Source organism: Eretmochelys imbricata, chromosome 1 (assembly GCF_965152235.1).
Source record: "Eretmochelys imbricata isolate rEreImb1 chromosome 1, rEreImb1.hap1, whole genome shotgun sequence".
NCBI lineage: Eukaryota > Metazoa > Chordata > Testudines > Cheloniidae > Eretmochelys > Eretmochelys imbricata.
The window spans coordinates 40,682,146-40,704,796 of record NC_135572.1 but is presented as its reverse complement, the minus strand read 5'-3'; the positions used below and the strand labels follow the sequence as shown (position 1 = coordinate 40,704,796).

General features: G+C 43.2%; 2 protein-coding genes across 12 annotated transcripts in view; one reads left to right on the top strand and one right to left on the bottom strand.

The window, feature by feature from the left end:
• Positions 1-15,212, bottom strand: part of PARP4 (poly(ADP-ribose) polymerase family member 4) — a 120,773-nt gene extending 105,561 nt beyond the window's left edge. For 5 of the 7 annotated variants that reach the window (XM_077809051.1, XM_077809090.1, XM_077809098.1 and 2 more), the window contains exons 1-4: positions 14,955-15,212; positions 13,076-13,208; positions 6,207-6,402; positions 4,652-4,790 (exon numbers count right to left, since the gene is read on the bottom strand). In XM_077809051.1, the coding sequence (XP_077665177.1) occupies positions 4,652-4,790; positions 6,207-6,402; positions 13,076-13,207 (467 nt within the window). In that variant the 5' untranslated portion in view covers position 13,208; positions 14,955-15,212. Of the gene's footprint in view, positions 1-4,651; positions 4,791-6,206; positions 6,403-13,075; positions 13,209-14,702; positions 14,855-14,954 lie in introns of those variants that run through there. The other 2 variants (XM_077809075.1, XM_077809060.1) reach the window with 2 other exon arrangements.
• Positions 15,213-18,273: 3,061 nt separating this feature from the next.
• Positions 18,274-22,651, top strand: part of CPAP (centrosome assembly and centriole elongation protein) — a 28,906-nt gene continuing 24,528 nt past the window's right edge. For 3 of the 5 annotated variants that reach the window (XR_013345016.1, XR_013345017.1, XR_013345019.1), the window contains exons 1-2: positions 19,886-20,298; positions 22,429-22,552. Coding sequence is in view for 2 of the 5 variants with exons in the window: in XM_077809022.1 (XP_077665148.1) it covers positions 20,026-20,298; positions 22,429-22,552 (397 nt within the window). In the remaining 3 variants the exon portion in view is untranslated. Of the gene's footprint in view, positions 18,323-19,885; positions 20,299-22,428; positions 22,553-22,651 lie in introns of those variants that run through there. The other 2 variants (XM_077809030.1, XM_077809022.1) reach the window with 2 other exon arrangements.

The window sequence follows — 22,651 nt, the reverse complement described above, 5'->3', positions numbered from 1 at the left end:
GGAGGACATGCTGCTGCTTCTGGGAGCTGCTTGAGATAAGTGCCGCCCAGAGCCTACACCCCTGATCACCTGCCCTGATCCCCCCTCCCACCTTCCAAACCCCTTGGTCCCACCCTCCTGCACCCCAGAGCCCTCACCCCCCAGCCCGGAGCCTCCTCCCACACCCTGAACACCTAATTTCTGGCCCCATCCCAGAGCCTGTACCCCCATACAGAGCCCTCTCTCCCTTCTGCACCCTAACCCCCAATTTTGTGAGCATTAATGGCCTACCATATAATTTTCATACCCATATGTGGCCCTTGGGCCAAAAAGTTTGCCCACCCCTGCCATAGACAGTCTTTTGTTTTGTTAAGTGACCACTACAGCTGAAATCACTGATAATCAGGTCTAAGTGCTTAGGCCTGCTGTGGGACAGTGTTTCTGCGGAAGAGACAGCCCAGTCTGCACTAGCAGCGAGGTTCCCCCACTGAGAGCTCAGCTGAAATCACTTGGAGTTGGATGGAACCTCAAGAGACCAACTTGCAGAGGTCACAGTGGCAGGTGGCAGCAGAAGGTGACGGTGCAGGGCCATTGGCAACACAGCAATGAAGTGAATGGTGACACAACAAACAACAGTGGCCAGAGCAAACAGTGAGCAGCTGGAGGAACGAGCAAGGTGCTTTCTTGCCCACCACCTGGGAGGTGAACTCATGTGAAAGCACCTCTGAACTCTGAGTCTCCACTGACCAAGGACAACACCGGTGAGAGTTAATGAGACTGTTAAGGTTGCTGGAGACACAACACAGTTCATGTGAACAAACATGGCTGTGGCATCATACTTTCTATTTAAGCAAGAGATACCACACACTACAAACTGGAGGCCAATGTTAAGTGCATTGTCACTTGTTCATCCTGAAGTTGAACACTGGTTCCGAACAAGACCAGCAAATGCTCACTATCTTTCTGCAAGAAACTCAACTGACTGGCAAGAAGCATGTGGTGCAACAGTGAAAGACTCAACAGTTGAAAAAGTGAAGAACTCTCTCACCACATTCAAAAAATTTGCATACATGGCTGATGAATGCATTGATGCAAATGAGCATCAAGTATTAAGTCATTGTGTACGTTATCTTGATGTCAGTGGTAGGTCAGTAGATGCATTTCTAGATGTTCAAGTTATAGAAGACACATCAGCTGCATCTGTGACAACCCACATCTTAGAAGAGTTAGATGCTTGTCAATTGGACCCCAAACAGATGGCTGCTTGTGCATTGCATGGAGCTGCAAACTTCTCTGGAAGACACGGTGGTACAAGCTTTGCTCAGAGAAAAGTGTAACCCTAACCTCTCCTGTACACACTGCAGAGGCCATATACTCCAACTAGTGCCAGTACGAGCTGAAGACTCTTCAAAAGACATTTAAAAAGCTATAAATTTAATGTCTTCATTGTATTATTTTTTCAGCAAGAGTCCAAAAAGACTGAATATCTTGGAAAATATAGAAGATACACTAGGACTGAAGTTCAATTTAGTACAACCGGGGAAAACCCTCTGGCTTTATCATGAGCGATCCTTGGCTGTTGTCTTAAAATTACTCCAGCCATTATTACTGACTTTGGAAAGTATCTACCAAGATGGGATGGATCTAAGTAGTGAGGCTGGTGGATTACTTTTGCTACTACGTTCAGAGAAGTCTCTGCCATTCTCTTTCTTGTAATTCTACTGTTGAAACCATTTGGGTCATTAAACAATGCCATCCAGGCATCTGCTACAACAGTAGTAGATCTTTGTCCAGCAACAGAAGCTACATTTGGATGAATCAAAGAGCTATCCATTGAAAAAGTACTGGAAGAAGCAAAGACTTCAGTCCAGAAGTTGACTAATGAAGACATTTATATTGAATCCTTAAGTGAAGAGGACAAGAAGTGTTTGTTAAGACAACTGAAAAAGTACACAGACTTGATTCTTAAAAATCTATAACAGCGACTTCTAGATACTACTCAACCTCTACGTAGCTTTTACAGATCCCTGTCCTATAAAACACTGACAGTTGAGCAGCGTGAGGCACTACCAGAAATGGGGCTGCCATGTACTCAGGACAGAATAGAGAATTTGAACACAGAGTTGAATATCATACGACGAATGAATGAAGATTTTACTTCAACTTCTTTTTTATTTTGGCTCTAACCGATCTTTGTGTTATGTTTCCTGGGATGAAAGAAGTAGGAATTCATCTCTTGCTACTCCCAGTCACAACAGCTACAGCTGAGCGTTCTTTTGCATCATTGAATAGAATTTTGTGTTCTGAAAGAAGTCGCCTTCTGCCTGATCATATGAATGAACTAATGAGCATATCAATTGAAGGAATGGAAGTACTGTACACACAAGAAGCCACCAAAGATGAACGCATTGCATTCAAGAAGTTCATTAACAGAGTTGTGCAAAATTATAACAAGAAACCAAGAAGGATGTAGATGTAGTGCTTCATAGAAGGCTTGAGTAGCCAACTTTAATTTGTGTGATGATTTTAAAACATGAGTTAAATCTAATAAAATAGTCATGAAACATTTTTCCGTTTTTACTATGGTGCCATACAGCCCACCATCACCCTCATGGTCTCACCCCTCATCAGCCCTGCCCCCTACCCCGTATATTTGAACGCCCCACCTAATTTCAATTCCTGGGGAAAACACTGCCCAGGTGGCTCTTACTACAGTCTAGGGCTGTGTTTCTCAAACTGTTGTACTTTCACATAGCAAACCTCTGAAGTGTAACCCCTCCTTATACATTAAAAACACTTTTTAATATATTTTAACACCATTATAAATGCTGGAGGCAAAGCAGGGTTTGAGGTGGGAGGCTGACAACTTGTGACCCACACCCCATGTAATAACCACGTGACTCCCTCGGGGTCCCAACCCCCAGTTTAGGGTGACCATATGTCCTGTTTTGGCCAGGACAGTCCCCTTTTAAGCCCTACCCCGGACTTCCCAACTTTTTTTGGCAAAAATGGGCATTTGTTCATCATCAGTTGGCAAGAGCAAATGGGACAAATGCCCAGTTTTGCCAAAAAGGGACTTGGGACGGGGGCAGCTCCACGCGGGGAGGAGGGGAGAAAGAGGGAAGGAGAGGGGCTTTGGGAGTGCAGCTCTGCACAGGGGGAATATGCTCAGTGCTCACCCTACCACAGCTCCTATGTGCCTCTATCTGGCCTGGCCAAAGGACGGGGCCCCAGGAGGAGAGAGAGGAGGAGGGGTGGGGGTGGGGGACGGAGTTCCGGCCTACTTGAAATTAATCAAATTTTAAAAGCCTCTGATATAAAAAAAGATTAAGGAAATTTGTTATACACCATCGCCATCTACTGGGTACCAGTGGAAGTAGAAAAGACACTAAGAGCTGAAATCTCAGCACCCATTTGGCACATGCCCAACAAGAATCAGAGTGTGGCCTGCTCCAACAAGACCTGAAGCTAGAGTACATAAAACTGAGGTCACCATGTGCTCGAGAGCGTAGACTGAATCTAACACAAGAAGCTGCAGAATCCAAAGTGCAACTGATGCCTGGACTAGACATATGGAAAGGACTCTTCCCCCTCCCAGGGTTAGGAGGATAAGAGGTAGTGAGATTTCTTTTCAAAGATTAGAAAGGGAAAAAAAACCTTTAATATAAATAACTGCACGTTATCTTGCTGAGTCTACACTCCCTAGTGATACCTCAGGTAACCATATTTTAGATTTTAACTCCTTTGTAATAAGTCCAATCAAATTGGCGTAGAGATTTTCATCACACGTTCTTGACAACTGCTGGAAATGGCCCACTTTGATTATCACTACAAAAGGTTCCCCACCAGCCCCCTGCTCTCCTGCTGGTAATAGCTCACCTTACCTGATCACTCTTGTTACAGTCTGTATGGTAACACCCATTGTTTCATGTTCTCTGTGTATATAAAATCTCCCCACTGTATTTTCCACTACATGCATCCGATGAAGTGAGCTGTAGCTCATGAAAGCTCATGCTCAAATAAATTTGTTAGTCTCTAAGGTGCCACAAGTACTCCTTTTCTTTTTGCTTTTAATATTGTAAACTTGTCCCTTTTGCACCAATCTAGCCAAAAAGAAGTAACCATGCTCTTTAAAATGCCTTACAGACAAGTGCACCTTTGCACTTGTGATAAATGTGTTAGGTACTAACAGATTGAGAATTGTTGATCCATAAGTAAATGTAATGAGAAATTTTGGTAATTTGCATTGTTCTCTGGTATAACTACTGAGCCTCAACTCTGGTCTGTGATAATTGCTTGTAAGACCGTATTGTGTTGTAGTACACACACTTGGCTATGTCTACATTTGTGTCGGGAACTGTTGATTATTTATGTTAATGTGATTCTGGTGAATTAATAAATTGTTGATTGGTTAAGAATAAGCAAGTGAGCAGTACTTCTCAATCAGGAAAGTTGACCTGAAAAGAACCTAGTGTTAAACTAATAAGCTAACATTCCCTGGACTCCGTGGAAAGGGTTTATCCTATTGGATTCTATTACATATTGGTAAACATAATTTGTTAGATTTCAACTTTAAAAATCTAACAGGAATGCTGGCAAATTCGTAAACTGACCCCCTTTCACACTTAATATCAAAATACATTTTTTCTTTTATGCTAGGCAGAGGGATTACCTGATGCTCTCCATACTGGGCCCAACAGAGCAATCACTGACTTCCAAGGGAGTGGGATCAGGGCCACAGTTTTCATTCTTCTCAGTGGTATCCTCTTTTTCCTTAATATCATGCTCAGAAGATGAGCGGTTTTTTTCACCTGTTATCAAAATACGTTACTTGGCATAATTCCTTCTACCTGGTTTACTTATGTTTAACATATTAATAGCTCAAAAATCAATACGCTACTTAGCATTTACAAAGTGCTTTTATATGTTCAAAGAACTGTATGGATGCTAAATAATTAATCATCACAATACTCCTATCAGGTAGCTAAGGTAAACAGTAGCAGGTTACAAATAGAGAAACTGAGGCAATGAGCTAAAATTATTTGGCCAACGTCCAACAGTGAGTCACTGGTAGAGCCGAGATTAGAACTCAGGGGCTCCTGACTCCTAACCCTGCGTTTATTTTTTAAGACCACACTGATCCATAATATTAATTTATCCGTGAGATACTAAATTCTGCATTACAAGGAGTTCAGAAAAGTATAACAACATCTTTACTACAATCTTACGGAGGGGGTGAACACCACACAAAACTCACAGATGACAATTCATTAGGAGACACTGCTATCACCAAAAAAGCAAAAAGAAATAAAAGTTACTTAGAAGTGTTTAAAAAAGCGGGGAGGGGCAATAAAATAATGAATGGGTCTCAGTCTGAAAAAAAAAATTGAAGAGAATGTATGAGGGGACTAATAACCTAAAACAGATTATTTGGACTATTTTCAAATTCTTGAGTAGTCTCTCAGTGTCACTACGGACCTTTTTTGCTTGTATTTTTTTTTCTGAGTAAAATTGAAGTCTGTGTATCTTAATTATAGTATGTTCAAACCCTTCTTCCATACTCATTGCTGTTAATTTCATACTTCTACTATTACATCCTGTTCTCTAGATTTCATAATTCCTCAAAGTTTGTTGTCTCAGAAACTAACACCCTTCTTTGTAGCATTCTGTTAACCCAATATTTACTAAAAAGAAAAGGAGTACTTGTGGCACCTTAGAGACTAACCAATTTGTTTGAGCATGAGCTTTCGTGAGCTACAGCTCACTTCATCGGTATGCATCCAATGAAGTGAGCTGTAACTCACGAAAGCTCATGCTCAAATAAATTGGTTAGTCTCTAAGGTGCCACAAGTACTCCTTTTCTTTTTGCGAATACAGACTAACACGGCTGTTACTCTGAAACCTGCCAATATTTACTGTTGAATCAACCTAAAGCTTCTAGCTAACTACAAGTGATATTTTTTCAGTGGGTTCAAAAAGACTGTCATGATTGAATTTATTATTTTACCCATATTCCTGATTCAGGGCCTGATCCAAAGCCCGTTAAAATCAATGGGAAAAACTCCACTGTGGTGTGGTCCATTATGCCCAGCTTCTTTTCTGCAGCTACTATTTATATTACTTTTCTGCAAACAGCCATTGTTGCTAATCCATTTGAAATTAATTCTAAATTAAATCTTCCTCTCCAAAGTAACCAGCCCATAAAAAACTTCACTAAATACACTTACCGTAACAGCTTGGCTTTTGATCAGAAGTACCTTCCAATGATTTACTAGACTCATAGTCATCAATCTGTAAAAGTTTTCTTTCTTCTGCTGATTTCCATACAAAATCAGCACTTACAATGGGGAGTCCATACTTCTCAATAGTTTTCAGATGATAAGAGCTGAGTACAGCAACATTATCCACAATGACATGTGTACACTAAAAACAAGGTTAAAATCACAGCCATTATGCAGATGCAAAAATAGGTAACTACTGCAGTTTACTAGTTCGTTTACTCAATACTAATTTCCTATTAGTAAACAACATAGTGAATGCCAGTGAAAATGAGGTCAATTCTGAGGCTAAAATAGAGAAAGAACAAGTTAAAAATTACTTAGACAAGTTAGATATATTCAAGTCACTAGAGCCTGATGAAATACATCATAGAATACTCAAGGAGCTGACTGAGGAGATATCTGAGCCATTAGTAATTATCTTTGAAAACTCATGGCAGATGGAAGAGATTCCAGAGGAACGGAAGAGGGCAAATATAGTATCAATCTATAAAAAGAGGAATAAGGACAACCTGGAGAATTACAGACCAGTCAGCTTAACTTCAAGAACCTGGAAAGATAATGGAATGAATAATCAAGCAATCATTCACAAACATCTAGAAGATAGTAAGGTGATAAGTAACAGTCAATGAGCATTTGTCAAGAACAAATTGTGTCAAACCAACATAATAGCTTTCTTTGACAGGGTAGCAAGGCTTGTGGATGGGGGAAGCAGTAGATGTGGCATATCTTTTCATAAACAAACTAGTGGAATATAGCCTAGATCAGTGGTGGGCAACGTGCAGCCCATCAGGGTAATCCACTGTGGCCCACGCCGCTTCCCGCAGCTCCCATTGGCCGGGAATGGCGAACCATGGCCACTGGGAGCTGTGGATGGCCATGCCTGTGGATGGTGAATGTAAATAAACTGTCTTGTAGCCCACCAGTGTATTACTGTGACAAGCCACAGATTGCCCACCACTGGCCTAGATGGAGCTACTATATGGTGAATGCATAAGTGGTTGGAAAACTGTTCCCAGAGAGTAGTTATCAGTGGTTCACAATCAAGCTGGAAGGGCATATCGAGTAGGTCCTGCAAGAATCAGTTCTGAGTCCAGTTCTGTTCAATATCTTCATAAATGATTTAGACAATGGCATAGAGAATACGATTATAAAGTTTGCAGATGATACCAAGCTGGAAGGGGTTGCAAGTGCTTTGGAGGACAGGATTAAAATTGAAAATGATCTGGACAAATTGGAGAAATGGTCTGAAGTAAACAGGATGAAATTCAATAAGGACAAATGCAAAGTACTCCACTGAGGAAGGAACAATCAGTTGCACACATACAAAATGGGAAATGACTGCCTAGGAAGGAGTACTGCGGAAAGGGATCTGGGGGTCATAGTGGATCACAAGCTAAATATGAGTCAACAGTGTAACATTGTTGCAAAAAAAGCAAACATCATTCTGGGGGTATATTAGCAGGAGTGTTGTAAGCAAGATACGAGAAGTAATTCTTACCCTCTACTCTGTGCTAATAATGCCTCTTCTGGACTATTGCGTCCAGTTCTGGGTGCCACATTTCAGGAAGGATGTGGACAAACTAAAGAAAGTAAAGAGGAGAGCAACGAAAATGATCAAAGGTCTAGAAAACATGACCCATGAGGAAAGATTGAAAAAATTGGGTTTGTTTAGCCTGGAGAAAAGATGATGGGGCGGGGGGGGACGACGACACAGTAACAGTTTTCAAGAGTGGGCCTGACTGTTATAAAAAGCCAGTCAGCTGTGAACCAGCTGAGTGGTGAACAGCAGAGAGGCTAACAGAGGGAGTTTGCCTGGGATCCGTCTGAGAGGAGGTACGCTAAGGGCTGCATTAGAGAGGCTGTGTTGGTGAGTATCTGAGTGTCTGTTGTGGGGACAGTTTGACCATGTGTTTGCTTGGTTGTTTGAAAAGTGTGAATTGGGAGTGCTTTGTTCCAGGTGAGCTTTGAGTGGGCCTGACTGTTATAAAAAGCCAGTCAGCTCGAACCAGCTGAGTGGCAAACAGCAGAGAGGCTAACAGAGGGAGTTTGCCTGGGAGTTCACCTGGGGAGAACCCACTGAGGCTTACATCTTGCTGGCTTCTCTGAGTAGTTACTACAACTCCTGAGGAAGCTCGTAAAAGGAAAGTAATATGGATGGGGAGCGTTCAGCTGTTGTGACCTGCACTGGATGTGCCATGTTTGTCTTTCTTCCACAGGACAAAAGTGACTTTGTCTGTACAAAGTGCAAGCTGGTCTCCATATTGGAAGAGAAGGTTCAAGGTCTGGAGAAACAAGTATCGACTCTGCGTTCCATAAGAGAAACTGAAGATTTCCTGGACAGACATCAGGATATGCTTCTACGGGCACAATGTTCTGAAGATTCAGAGCAGGCTGCACAGTGGGGACAGGAGGACAGTGAAGAAATTTGGCAGCATGTGACCTCCAGAAGAAGAAAAAGGGGAGCGTCCATGTACCAGCAGTGCAGATACAGGTAAGCAACCTTTTTCATGCTCTCTCCATAGGTACTAATGCGGAGAGTGGACTGGATGATACATCTGAGGGAAGGGAAAAGAAGGAGACTCTGCCAACTGGAAGGCATGAGATGCACTGTCCTAGGGTTGGGGGTTCCATGACCACTGCTCCCAAGAGGAGGAGGCGGGTGGCAGTGGTCGGGGACTCTCTCCTCAGGGGGACTGAGTCATCTATCTGCCGCCCTGACCGGGAAAACCGAGAAGTCTGCTGCTTGCCAGGAGCTAGGATTCACGATGTGATGGAGAGAATGCCGAGACTCATGAAGCCCTCGGATCGCTACCCCTTCCTGCTTCTCCACATGGGCACCAATGATACTGCCAAGAATGACCTCGGGCGGATCACTTCAGACTACATGTCTCTGGGAAGAAGGATAAAGGAGCTGGAGAAGCAAGTGGTGTTCTCGTCCATCCTCCCCGCGGAAGGAAAAGGCCTGGGTAGAGACCGTTGAATCATGGAAGGCAACGAATGGCTACGCAGGTGGTGTCGGAGAGAAGACTTTGGATTCTTTGACCCTGGGATGGTGTTCCAAGAAGTAGGAGTGCTAGGCAGAGACGGGCTCCACCTAACGAAGAGAGGGAAGAGCATCTTCGTAAGCAGGCTGGCTAACCTAGTGAGGAGGGCTTTAAACTAGGTTCACCGGGGGAAGGAGACCAAAGCCCTGAGGTAAATGGGGACGTGGGATATCGGGAGGAAGCACAAGCAGGAGAGCGCGAAAGGGGAGGGCTTCTGCCTTATACTAAGAAAGCAGGACAAACAGCAAGCTATCTCAAGTGCCTATACACAAATGCACAAAGCCTGGGAAACAAGCAGGGAGAACTGGAAGTCCTGGCACAGTCAAGGAATTATGATGTGATTGGAATAACAGAGACTTGGTGGGATAACTCACATGACTGGAGTACTGTCATGGATGGATATAAACTGTTCAGGAAGGACAGGCAGGGCAGAAAAGGTGGGGGAGTTGCATTGTATGTAAGAGAGCAGTATGACTGCTCAGAGCTCAAGTATGAAACTGCAGAAAAACCTGACAATCTCTGGATTAAGTTTAGAAGTGTGAGCAACCAGGGTGATGTCGTGGTGGGAGTCTGCTATAGACCACCGGACCAGGGGGATGAGATGGACAAGGCTTTCTTCTGGCAACTCACGGAAGTTACTAGATCGCAGGCCCTGGTTCTCATGGGAGACTTCAATCACCCTGATATCTGCTGGGAGAGCAATACATCGGTGCACAGACAATCCAGGAAGTTTTTGGAAAGTGTAGGGGACAATTTCCTGGTGCAAGTGCTGGAGGAACCAACTAGGGGCAGAGCTCTTCTTGACCTGCTGCTCACAAACCGGGAAGAATTAGTAGGGGAAGCAAAAGTGGATGGGAACCTGGGAGGCAATGACCATGAGATGGTCGAGTTCAGGATCCTGACACAGGGAAGAAAGGAGAGCAGCAGAATACGGACCCTGGACTTCAGAAAAGCAGACTTTGACTCCCTCAGGGAGCTGATGGGCAAGATCCCCTGGGAGAATAACATGAGGGGGAAAGGAGTCCAGGAGAGCTGGCTGTATTTTAAAGAATCCTTACTGAGGTTACAGGAACAAACCATCCCGATGTGTAGAAAGAATAGTAAATACGGCAGGCGACCAGCTTGGCTTAACAGTGAAATGATTGCTGATCGTAAACTCAAAAAAGAAGCTTACAAGAAGTGGAAGATTGGACAAATGACCAGGGAAGAGTATAAAAATATTGCTTGGGCTTGCAGGATTGAAATCAGGAAGCCCAAATCACACCTGGAGTTGCAGCTAGCAAGAGATGTTAAGAGTAACAAGAAGGGTTTCTTCAGGTATGTTAGCAACAAGAAGGTGGTCAAGGAAAGCGTGGGCCCCTTACTGAATGGGGGAGGCAACCTAGTGACAGAGGATGTGGAAAAAGCCAGTGTACTGTCTTCACGAACTAGGTCAGCTCCCAGACTGCTGCACTGGGCAGCACAGCATGGGGAGGAGGTGACCAGCCCTCTGTGAAGAAAGAAGTGGTTCGGGACTATTTAGAAAAGCTGGACGAGCACAAGTCCATGGGGCCGGATGCGTTGTATCCGAGAGTGCTAAAGGAGTTGGCGGATGTGATTGCAGAGCCATTGGCCATTATCTTTGAAAACTCATGGCGATCGGGGGAGGTCCCGGACAACTGGAAAAAGGCTAATGTAGTGCCAATCTTTAAAAAAGGGAAGAAGGAGGATCCTGGGAACTACAGGCCAGTCAGCCTCACCTCGGTCCCTGGAAAAAACATGGAGCAGGTCCTCAAGGAATCAATTCTGAAGCACTTAGAGGAGAGGAAAGTGATCAGGAACAGTCAGCATGGATTCACCAAGGGCAAGGCATGCCTGACTAATCTAATTGCCTTCTGTGACGAGATAACTGGCTCTGTGGATGAGGGGAAAGCAGTGGACGTGTTGTTCCTTGACTTTAGCAAAGCTTTTGACACGGTCTCCCACAGTATTCTTGACAGTAAGTTAAAGAAGTCTGAGCTGGATGAATGGATTATAAGATGGATAGAAAGCTTGCTAGATTGTCGGGCTCAATGGGTAGTGATCAATGGCATGTCTAGTTGGCAGCCGGTATCAAGTGGAGTGCCCCAGAGGTCGGTCCTGGGGCTGGTTTTGTTCAATATCTTCATTAAATGATCTTGAGGATGGTGTGGATTGCACCCTCAGCAAGTTTGCAGATGACACTAAACTGGGAGAAGCGGTAGATACTCTGGAGGGTAGGGATAGACAAATTAGAGGATTGGGCCAAAAGAAATCTGATGAGGTTCAGCAAGGACAAATGCAGAGTCCTGCACTTAGGACGGAAGAATCCCATGCACCACTACAGACTAGGGACCGAATGGCTAGGCAGCAGTTCTGCAGAAAAGGACATATGGGTTACAGTGGACAAGAAGCTGGATATGAGTCAACAGTGTGCCCTTGTTGCCAAGAAGGCCAATGGCATTTTGGGATGTATAAGTAGGGGTATTGCCAGCAGATCGAGGGACATGATCGTTCCCCTCTATTCGACATTGGTGAGGCCTCATCTGGAGTACTGTGTCCAGTTTTGCGCCCCACACTACAAGAAGGATTTGGAAAAATTGAAAATGTCCAGCAGAGGGCAACAAAAATTGTTAGGGGACTGGAACACATGAGTTATGAGGAGAGGCTGAGGGAACTGGGATTATTTAGTCTGCGGAAGAGAAGAATGAGGGGGGATTTGATAGCTGCTTTCAACTACCTGAAAGAGGGTTCTAAAGAGGATGTATCTAGACTGTTCTCAGTGGTAGCAGATGACGGAATGAGGAGTAATGGTCTCAAGTTGCAGTGGGGGAGGTTTAGGTTGGATATTAGGAAAAACTTTTTCACTAGGAGGGTGGTGAAACACTGGAATGCGTTACCTAGGGAGGTGGTGGAATCTCCTTCCTTAGAAGTTTTTAAGTCAGGCTTGACAAAGCCCTGGCTGGGATGATTTAGTTGGGGATTGGTCCTGCTTTGAGCAGGGGGTTGGATTGGATGACCTCCTGAGGTCCCTTCCAACCCTGATATTCTATGATTCTAAGTACAATAAACGTTGTTACAATGAGGAGGGTGAAAAATTATTCTTGTTAACCTCTGAGGATAGGACAAGAAGCAATGGACTTAAATTGCAGCAAGGGAGGTTTAGGTTGGACATTAGGAAAAACTTCCTGTCAGGGTAGTTAAGGACTGGAACAAATTGCCTAAGGAGGTTGTGAAATCTCCGTCATTGGAGATTTTTAAGAACAGTTTACACAAACACCTGTCAGGAATGGTCTAGTTATTACAGAGTCCTGCCTTGTGTGCAGGGGACTGAACTAGATGACCTCTCGAGGTCCCTTCCAGTCCTACGCTTTTATGATTCTACACTAATCCAAACAAAAATACAAGACCTAATGCAAGACTTGTCATTTTGTGTGATGCCTTCCCTTGGTGATGAGGAGAAGAATAATGGCCTGGTAATTTTTCTCCTGGAAAAAGACTACCATCAAAAATGACACAGTAAAACAAAGTAAAGATGGAACATGTGGTCCTTTTGTGGACAAGAAAGGATATTTCTCTTAATTTTTATGTGTCACCTAGAGATTACAGTGATAGATACATTACAACTGCACTGATAAATAGAACTATTTATATTAAAACTTCATACATGAAAGCACTCTCACTCACTCTATCTGCATCATTTGTGATTTTTCTGCCAGAGGCAAAAGTTAACCTTCTTCCATGTTCATTAGGGGGAAAAAAAGTGAAATATACCTCATGATTTAGCACAAAATAAATTATTCCACCATTTTCTTTAATGCATGTTCTCAGTCTATTCTTCTCCTGAATGGGTAAATGTTTCATTTTAAGAAAGAACACACAGTTTGCAAAGATTCCCACAGTCATCCTATTAAAAAACAAACAAACAATGTTTTAATTCACAAAACTTCCAGAATTTCCTTGCATACCATACCCCACCCAAGTGACCTATCACCAAACATTACAGTCTTGTCTACACTAGGGACATTGAAAAAGATTGCACTGTTATTTATACTCTTTTCAGTTCCATCAACAAGGCCACTCTGAACTGGTTTTAACCATAGTTTCTGAAATGCTGCTGAACAGTGTCTGGCCTGGTCTAGACTTGCAGATAAATCATGTTCCGAATCAGTTTAGCTGCACCTGCTGCTCACATCTGTTATTAGCAGTGGGCTATTTTCTTATCTTAGACAAGGCCAAAATGACTCTGTCTCTTACTGACAGAACATCATTACAGTACATGCAAATTCCTAGAGCCCTGCGGGGATACAAAATGTGTATCTGCATCCAATCAGTGATCCGCAAGCAGTGAGCACATTGGAAAGTTGGCGCATATAGCTCCAGCCCTGGAGTCGGTGTCTATACAAGGAGCCACATATTAACTTCTGAAGACCTGCATGTGACTCCGGAGTAGGGTGACCAGATAGCAAGGGTAAAAATCGGGACAGGGGGTGTGGGGCAATTGGCACCTATATAAGACAAAGCCCCAAATATCGGGACTGCCCCTATAAAACCAGGACATCTGGTCACCCTACTCCAGAGCCACAGGTTGGCCACCCCTGACATAGGGGAAAGTGAAATCCACATGATATTCACACAAAATATTATGAAAAATTCCCACTTTGTCACATTACACACAAAAATACTACATTAAAAGAACAATATGTTTGCAAAGTCAAGCTCTCAGAAGTTAGGAAATGCCCAAATCAAGCAACCTTAATTGAGCTTCTTTGTGTGTATACATTATGATCACATGCGACTTTTCCCACACTATTTCTGCCTCATTCACTGCACAGGATGGACTGCGCTCGGTGATGAATCAGTATTGCGTAGTTAAACACTGCCCATTTGTTGAAGCAGTTGGAATGAGTGGAACAATGGAAATCTTCTGAGACTATCTGAAGTGGTGAAAATCTTACCAGATCAATAGAGCTCTTGCCATTTTGGTCCCTTTGATGTGAATAGTCATATAATTTCAGCACTGTCAGACCCAAACCTTAGACTGAACCTAAACTGGATTTGACTGCAGTTTCCACAGTCCATCTCAAATCCCCCTTGTACAGTTGCCAAAAAAAGGATTTTCTCAATATAATCTCTAGAACAGACTGTGGCCCGCAACCCCCTTTTAAAGTTTGATGTCATACTGACATTTAGAAAAATAATGTACCATATTTGTGCAGCCAGAGCAATGAGATTATTTCTAGAGTTTAAAGTAAATGAAAATAATTACAAATGTCTATCTAGCCAACACACCCAGATCTGATCCCGCAATTCAAGAAACAACCCAAACAGATGGCAATAATTCCCAAGAAAGCACCAAAAAGGGCATTCCATATTACACTTTCTCTGTCAAAGTACTTACTGCTCAACTAGAAAAGAGAGAAGTTTCTTAAAGAGATGAGGCCTGCAAATACAGTTAACATCTGAATCACCCAGTAAACAGAGGAGGAAGTGCAAATCCAAGGGGAGGAAAGATTTCACTCTCCCTCATCTTCCCCCTTATTCGTCTGCAACCTAAATAAGAAACACACGTCTATAGATGTAAAGAAGCACCCGAGTCCACCCCTAGACTAAAATCTAGTGTTACAGAGTGAGACAAACTGGATAAACTCACTTGCTGGGAGCGAGCTTCCTACCCAGAGGGATCTTCCGGTATCTGCAAAGATGTGTGACAGAGGCTGCGCGTAATGACTGGAGGGGGTGGAATGTTCTCCTGTTCCAATGGTACTAAAGGGAAAGGCCTGTCCAAACGGCACAAAAGACAGCACTGACTGCGAAGCAGACGATCAACCGAATTGAACAAGAAACAGGTTCTCCGACTGGGCAGCAGGAGCCGCACCGGAAATGCACGTAGACGGCGATATTGACAATGCAAGTGAATTCTGGGGCATCTTTTAGGGATTAGGAAACTGAATCCAGCCCGCCCCTGTTTCATCCATCTGGAGAATACAGAGTGGACGCTACAATACTGGAGCTGCCGGGCTGGGTTTTCCGCCGCTGTTTCTTTCGCTTTGTTGATGGGTGGAGATGATTTTACTCTCTCTTTCTGCGTCTATGACAGACTCTTCTCCACCCATCCCCATAAGGAGAGACTTCAATACAGACAGCAAAATCCTCCCCCTGGCTAGTGACCCAAATACATGTTTGTTGTATTAGTTTTATAAATATAATAAAAGCATAATAGTGTCACTCATCAGCCAACTATGTCCTATTCCAATCAGGCACCTTTATTTAGGGATCAGTTTGCTATTAAGGATTAACACAAAAGGGTTTGCATTTTACTTCCACACACAGATTTCCAAAATCAGTCTAATCTGACCAGGTATTTTTACCTGATATAGGATCTGAATTTAGCTTGTGCTCTTTGACGAATTTTAATGAAGGGTTTGCCTCCATTTTTTGGAGCTGCAAAGCTTCACAATAAGGGTCCATCCACACTATGCAAGTAACTCATTGATGACAATGGTTGTCAGCAATGAGCCTGACACCAATCACCTGTCAACTGAAGTTGAAAAGGATTTGTTTGCTAGACAAGGCAGCTTTCCCCAATACTGTTATGCAAAGGTATTAAACTGTTTTCAATACCAGATGAGGCAAATGAGGGGACATGTGAGGGTGGAAGCAAAGAGGAATCTGTTGCCGACAATCATTGGCTATAATCCTGCTGCAATCTAAATCCATGCTAGTGGGCCTCCGCAGAACCCTATTAACCTCAATGGGATTTCATGAGGACATTGAGATGAAAATGCAAGATTGGAGCCATTGTTAGCAATGGGGTTTGTTTTGTTTTTAGCATAGATGAGAAGTCAAAGAGAAATCTTGGCAGGCCCACAGGGTTTTCATTATAAACAAATACTGAAGGCAAATCACTACAATAATTTATTTAAAACTTTATAATAGAGAATCCCAAAATTCAGTAGTTTCAAAAAAGGATATAAGGTAAATGTGGAAGTTCTTGCCTTTTACACAGTGCTAACTACACCATCAGTGGTACAGTGTATGCAGTATGGGGAACAGTCATTTAGAAAAGATGTAGACAGACTGCAAACGAAGGATAAAGAAAGGTTTATGGACAGGTGCCTTGCTGACAGTGTGTGTGTGGGGGGTCTACAACCCCCAAACAGCTGGAGTCAAGCCCCCCACTCTTCCGAGAGCCCTTCCCGTTCTGGAAAGCAGCAGCCCTTCTGTGAAGCTCCCAGATGTTCCTCTGTCTCTTCCCCCCAGAGTTGAAGCAGCAGCAGCAGCTCCCAGTGTTCCTCCCCTTCTGCCTCTCCCACTCCCTGCCCCAAGCAGGCCTGGCTCAGCTGTTCCACAGGGAGGGGCCCTGTGGCACCATGTGACCCTGTCTGCCTATGCTTCACCTCTGTTTAGACTGGAGGGAACCACACTTGGAGGATATATGGAAGAAATTGTTTCATGTTCTCTATGTATATAAATCTCCCCACTGTATTTTCCACTGAATGCATCCGATGATGTGAGCTGTAGCTCACGAAAGCTTATGCTCAAATAAATTGGTTAGTCTCTAAGGTGCCACAAGTACTCCTTTTCTTTTTGCAAATACAGACTAACACAGCTACTACTCTGAAACCTGGAAGAAATTAAGAGATACTGAGGTTACGACCAATACTGGCAACTAGCAAGGAATTAAAGAGCTGCATTTAGTTCGTGCAAACCGGAGCCCATTGTTCCACTCTCTCCCCTCATACAAAGGTGTGGAGACAAGTCCCAGCCTGTTATGTACCACTGGTTGCTGGGTGTACAATGATGAGTCACCTGCTGCTGGAACTGAGGGCTGGTCACCTAACGCCTTTGTTACCTGCAAAAAGAAAAGGAGTACTTGTGGCACCTTAGAGACTAACCAATTTATTTGAGCATAAGCTTTCATGAGGTACAGCTCAGTTCATCGGATGCATACTATGGAAAGTGTAGAAGATCTTTTTATACACACAGTGTGTGTGTGTGAGAAAACCTGGATTTGTGCTGGAAATGGCCCAACTTGATTATCATACACATTGTAAGGAGAGTGATCACTTTAGATAAGCTATTACCAGCAGGAGAGTGGGGTGGGGTATTTTTTCATGCTTTGTGTGTATAAAAAGATCTTCTACACTTTCCACAGTATGCATCCAATGAAGTGAGCTGTACCTCACGAAAGCTCATGCTCACATAAATTGGTTAGTCTCTAAGGTGCCACAAGTTCTCCTTTTCTTTTTGCAAATACAGACTAACACGGCTGTTACTCTGAAACCTTTGTTACCTGGAGACCAAAAGTGTTCGCAGACCTGCCTAAAATGGGAAACTTACAAAGCTCAACACTTCCCCTTTTGTTTACTCCTGCCCTTCCCCCTCCCCTGTTCAACTAACACCAAAAGACTGTTATTAAACAAACACGCGCACACCCTAGGCAAATAACATGCACCCACATTCACCCAACACGACTCTAACGCCTCCTAGATCACCCTGGCAGGCCCATGCCTCAGTTTATGATTATTTTACAAGACTGCAGAGCTGCTGGCGCTGGCACCTGCAGCACCCCGACTGTGGCTGGCCAGCAGTCCTGAGATGTTGTAGGCTGTCCTGAGAAACCCTCGGCCCCTAAAAGCCTGAGGCTCAACGTAGCTCATAGTCACTCCCCCAACCCGGGAGGCGGGGAGGGGTCGCCCGGTGGGGTGGGGAGGGAGCTCCCTCAGCCAGAGCCGGGGGCGGCAGGAGCAATGTGCGGAGGAGGAGGTGACTCATGATTCAGTCACGCCCTCTAACTGCCACAGGCTGGGGAAGGGGCGGGGGGGTGCTCGAGATTTACCATTGAAGCCCAATAACGTCCCGGCTGCTGGCCGAGGCTCTCGGGAGCTGTAGTTCGAACGCCGAAGCCTCCCTCCCAGCCCGGAGAGGAAGTCGTCGAGTTGGGACTACAACTCCCACAATACCCCGGGCCCGGCATCGTCCAGCCTGTGGCGCTGGGAGGCGGCACGATGGCGGCAGGTCTGTAAAGGGAGCTGGCGGGGGGCGCTGGGCCGAGGGGTTGTCGGTGTGTAGGGCATGAGGAAGCCGGGCCGAGGCCGCGCTCGGCTCAGCGGGTGCCTGGATGGGGGTCGCGCGGAGTAACTGCCTGGGTGCGCAGGGCTGGGGGTGAGCTGTTGGGCGGGGGCAGCAGCTGTGGCGGTCCCCTCCTGGGAGGGGCTGCTTTCGCGCCCCCTCCCCCACAGGTGTTGAGGGAGGGGTGAGGTTCTTGGTGGGGGGAGGCTGTTGTGCCCCCCCCCCACTATTCACGGCGGGTGATGGTGAGGTACGCTCACCATTTGGGACAGGGCAGGCGTTGGGCCCCGTGGCGGGGTGTCCGTCGCTTGTAACAGTCGTGCCGTGGTGAGTCCCTCGCACCCAGTGGTTGTGTCAGGGCGTGAGGCACGTCGGCCCGTGTGCAGGCGCTGGGGTGGGGGAGATGCTGCGGGTGATAAGGGCGAATGCCGCTGTAGTTTGTTCTGCCCTCCCCGCAGCTGCACTGTTGAGTGCATGAGGGGAATGTTGCCAGGCTTGCTGCCCACTCGCTTCAAAACTGATGTGATGTCCCACCTGCCAAGCCTTCTCTGTCAAGAGGGAGACGGTCTCCTTCGTACGTTCATCTAAAGACAGTTTTTAAAAGCATCGACTTCTCATGAAAACAGGACTTTTGCTTTGTGTGCTTTAGAACCATTGGAAAACTCCCTGGCCGGAATTGTCAGGGCTTGACGTGTGTAGTCTGGGGAACCCTGTCGCCCCCCGGGGTTGTAATATGAGTGCCCGAGTGGGAACTCGCCCGTCCCTGTCTTTTTCCGTTGTTGTAACAGTTTGCAATTCAGAAGCTTTAACAGGGTTTAGGCTTAAGAATATGTTGTACCCTGAACAAGAGCAGACACAAACTAGGACCCTCTGAATGAAGGGTTTTCAAAAAATGAGCAAGGTTTTAAGTGTATAACTTTCAGTGAAACACAGTAAAATTCACCACATCTAGATAGAGAGACTTTAAACGCAGCCTTAAAATAAATGCCAAATGCGTCGTCTTGGCATCTCCTCAGTAATTTTTTTCTCTTCCCACTTTTGGGGACCCTATTTAAAAATCTCAGGGCTCCATCACTCTAAATATGTTACTTGATTCACTGTTTATATATGCTGTATCTTTTGGCATGTTTAGAATGTTATTCATTTACTTGATTGCAATGGATACTAAATTTAAAGGTGTCATTGTTTGTTTTGCTTTATATAATGTGTATTCCTCAGCAAGTAGTTGTTTAAGTGGGTTCTAGTGTATTAGGAACAATACACAAGGATTCAGTTTTATAAATATGTTGAGTGGATTGTAAGCAATTTTATGTATTATTTGTAGGTACATTTAAGAGCTTTTTTTTTATCCTTTTTCACGTGTAACTTTCAATACCTGGAAATACCTTTTTTTTTTTTTTTAAAGTTGACAACCAAACCGATATTACTTTGCCAGTTGTACTGCTGCTTGCATAACAGATTAAATTGAAATTCATTTTTCCAGATGGTCACTGCTGCAGATTTAAATAGTGAACAAAATTTTATCATACACTGGATGTCCAATACTTCCTGTTCCAGAGACATACTAAATCTTAGTTTCCATGTTTGGAAAACAAATAGAGAGATAACAGTCATCTGGAACTGTAAACATTATAAGTCACCCAGTTAAAATGCTGCATGTTTCAAACTGCATTTCTATAAGTGAAGACTCCATGCATGAAGAACAAATCTTGGAGTCTGGCAGCCCAGGTGGACTTCAGTTAAATACAACTGAAACAACTTTTCCAGTTGCAGCTTTTCATTTGGTCAAGAAAAAACCCATCTTAACACTTAAAGATGCTCCAGCTCTGTGGAAAGCCCCTAAAACTGACACTGTATGTGATGAGGTGGATGATCAGAATGAAGCAGATTACAGTGATCCACTTCTACAAAAGCTTGAACAGGTAAACAAAACATTTTTTTCCCTTGACATGCATTCATTAGGATTTCTTGTTATAGTCTATAATTACATCTTCTGTTAACTGCAAAGTGACTGCAGCTACCTTAACATGGCAAGAGGTATTGCTTTTGCTTTCAGAACAACGCTAGTTTAAAGAGTGAATTCCAAATCACAGTAAATCATTAATCTAGCTCTCTCTTCTTCATAATACTCAATATTAAGGGCCGAACCCTGGTCCCATTCTGAAAGTGAGTTGCTTTAAGTTAGAGTATTTATTTGTTCAGCTGTTTTAGAATGTTCCATCATCTGTTCCACTGAAGTTGAGAGAAAACAATGCAGTTTTTAAAACCTGTAGTACTAAAATGTTATGTTAAAGTGTAGTTGGAAATCTGAAAGCTAAAGAGACACAGTGAGGAATTTCAGTTTTGTTATCCATTTCTTCTGTAGCAAAATATTCTGTTAGTCCTTAGAAAATTTCTATGCCAATATATTTGGCTTTAAAAATCTCTCTCCATTTGAGTAGTTTTGTATCTGGGGAGGAAATGACATACTCTGCCTCTGTGTGGGCATAGGGCTGCACTCATTTAGATGACATGGCAGGATCAGGGACCATAGGATTGAACTGGACAGCTGAGTACATCACTACATGTGATCACATACTGGGTGCACAGCTTTATGTTTGGACATACACTAACAGCTTATTTTTTAAGTTAAATTTAGATGAGGGAAAAGATTATAAAACCAGACGTGGGTAATCAAGATAAAATTTGTAAACAGAAGATGAATCTTTTGAGTCTTGAGTAGACTTCATGTTTTCGAAGTGCTATTAAATTTTTTTTTTGTACAATAATTGCAATACTTCTGCACTAAAGATGAATGAGGAATAAAGGAATATGCAGCTTCTGGAAGCTACTTGAATTGCCATTTGATTATAATTCTTGTTTAATTTGGGTTAGGTAGATAAAGTATTGGAGTCAGATTATTATGAAAACAAAGCCCTCTTTGATAACATTGAAAATAAAATGAGACACTCCAGATCAAAATGTCACAACTCACCCTAAAAACTGTGTTTTTTCAAAAGTATTTTACATATGAATAAGTAAATGAATACATCACTAATATGGAATAATGATGAGGTGCAAAGACTATACGTTATTTTATGTTGATATTTAAAGAGGAATTGTTGATGGTTTAAAGAGCACCTTGTGCCTCTTTACAAGCATTGATGTTCTATTTAGAAATTATTTTCTAAATGGTGTGTGTGTTGTGATATGTTTTGGAGGTGGTTACTTTCCTGTTTGTTTAACAAAGACACCAGCATGAGGATAGAACACTTTTGGAGGAAGTACAATTTAGTGGTAAGAATACAAGAGTTGGAGTCAGGACCTGGAATCTGTTCTCAACTTGTCACCTCTGTTCATGTTTGAGTAGTATTTTACTTTTGCAAGTAATCTCTTTGTTTTCAATGGGATTTCCTGTGGAATAAGGCGCTATTATGTAAGGGTGGCAGTTAGTGGCCCATGGTTGTCACTTAATACCTCTGTACTTTAATCAGTATAAAACTTCCCTACCTCACTGGGGCATTATGACTCTAAATGGTCTTTAGTGCTTCTTGTTTTTCATTTGCTCTGTCAGATCAAAGCCTTTTCCTCTGTAACTAACTGAGATGTCACATGTTATATTATGACTTCAAATAAGAAATGAGCAACAGGATGAATTCCTATGATAAGGATTTCATTTTCATTAGATATTTCAAGTATTAATAAAAAGGTACTAGTACAAACGTTAAGTATTAGCCGAATCTTGATATTTTTCAAAAGAATTTTACAAAAAAAGTCTTCAAGGTGGGGTTTTCTATATAATTTACAAGTTGGTCCATTTAAAGGCTAGTGGAACTATTAAAGAATTGGGCACTGATGGAAATAACTTCAGTATAATTTGTTTTAAAATGTACCATTAGTGAGTGAAGGGCTTAGTTTTAACATAGCTTGTTTACATCCTGTTCAAATGCCACTTGTTATAATAAAGCATCTTCAGGCAAGAAATATAACAAGTATTTCATGCTAGTTAATCTCATGTAGATTCTAAGAAAACTATTGACTTCAAACACACTTAATTTTTATGCTTGATAAAGCTAAAAGAAATACAACAGCAGAAACAAGAACAGTTGAAGAAGCAACAGATGGAACAACTTCAAAGGCTTATGGAAGAGCAAAAGAAACTACTTATCATGGTATCTGGCCATCAAGGACTTTCTGGTAAGTGGAGAAGTAAAGTATACAGTATACCTTAAGGAAATTGAACACTTTAATTTTAATATTCTACTTAAAATGTTGAGTACTGTTTTCACACACTAT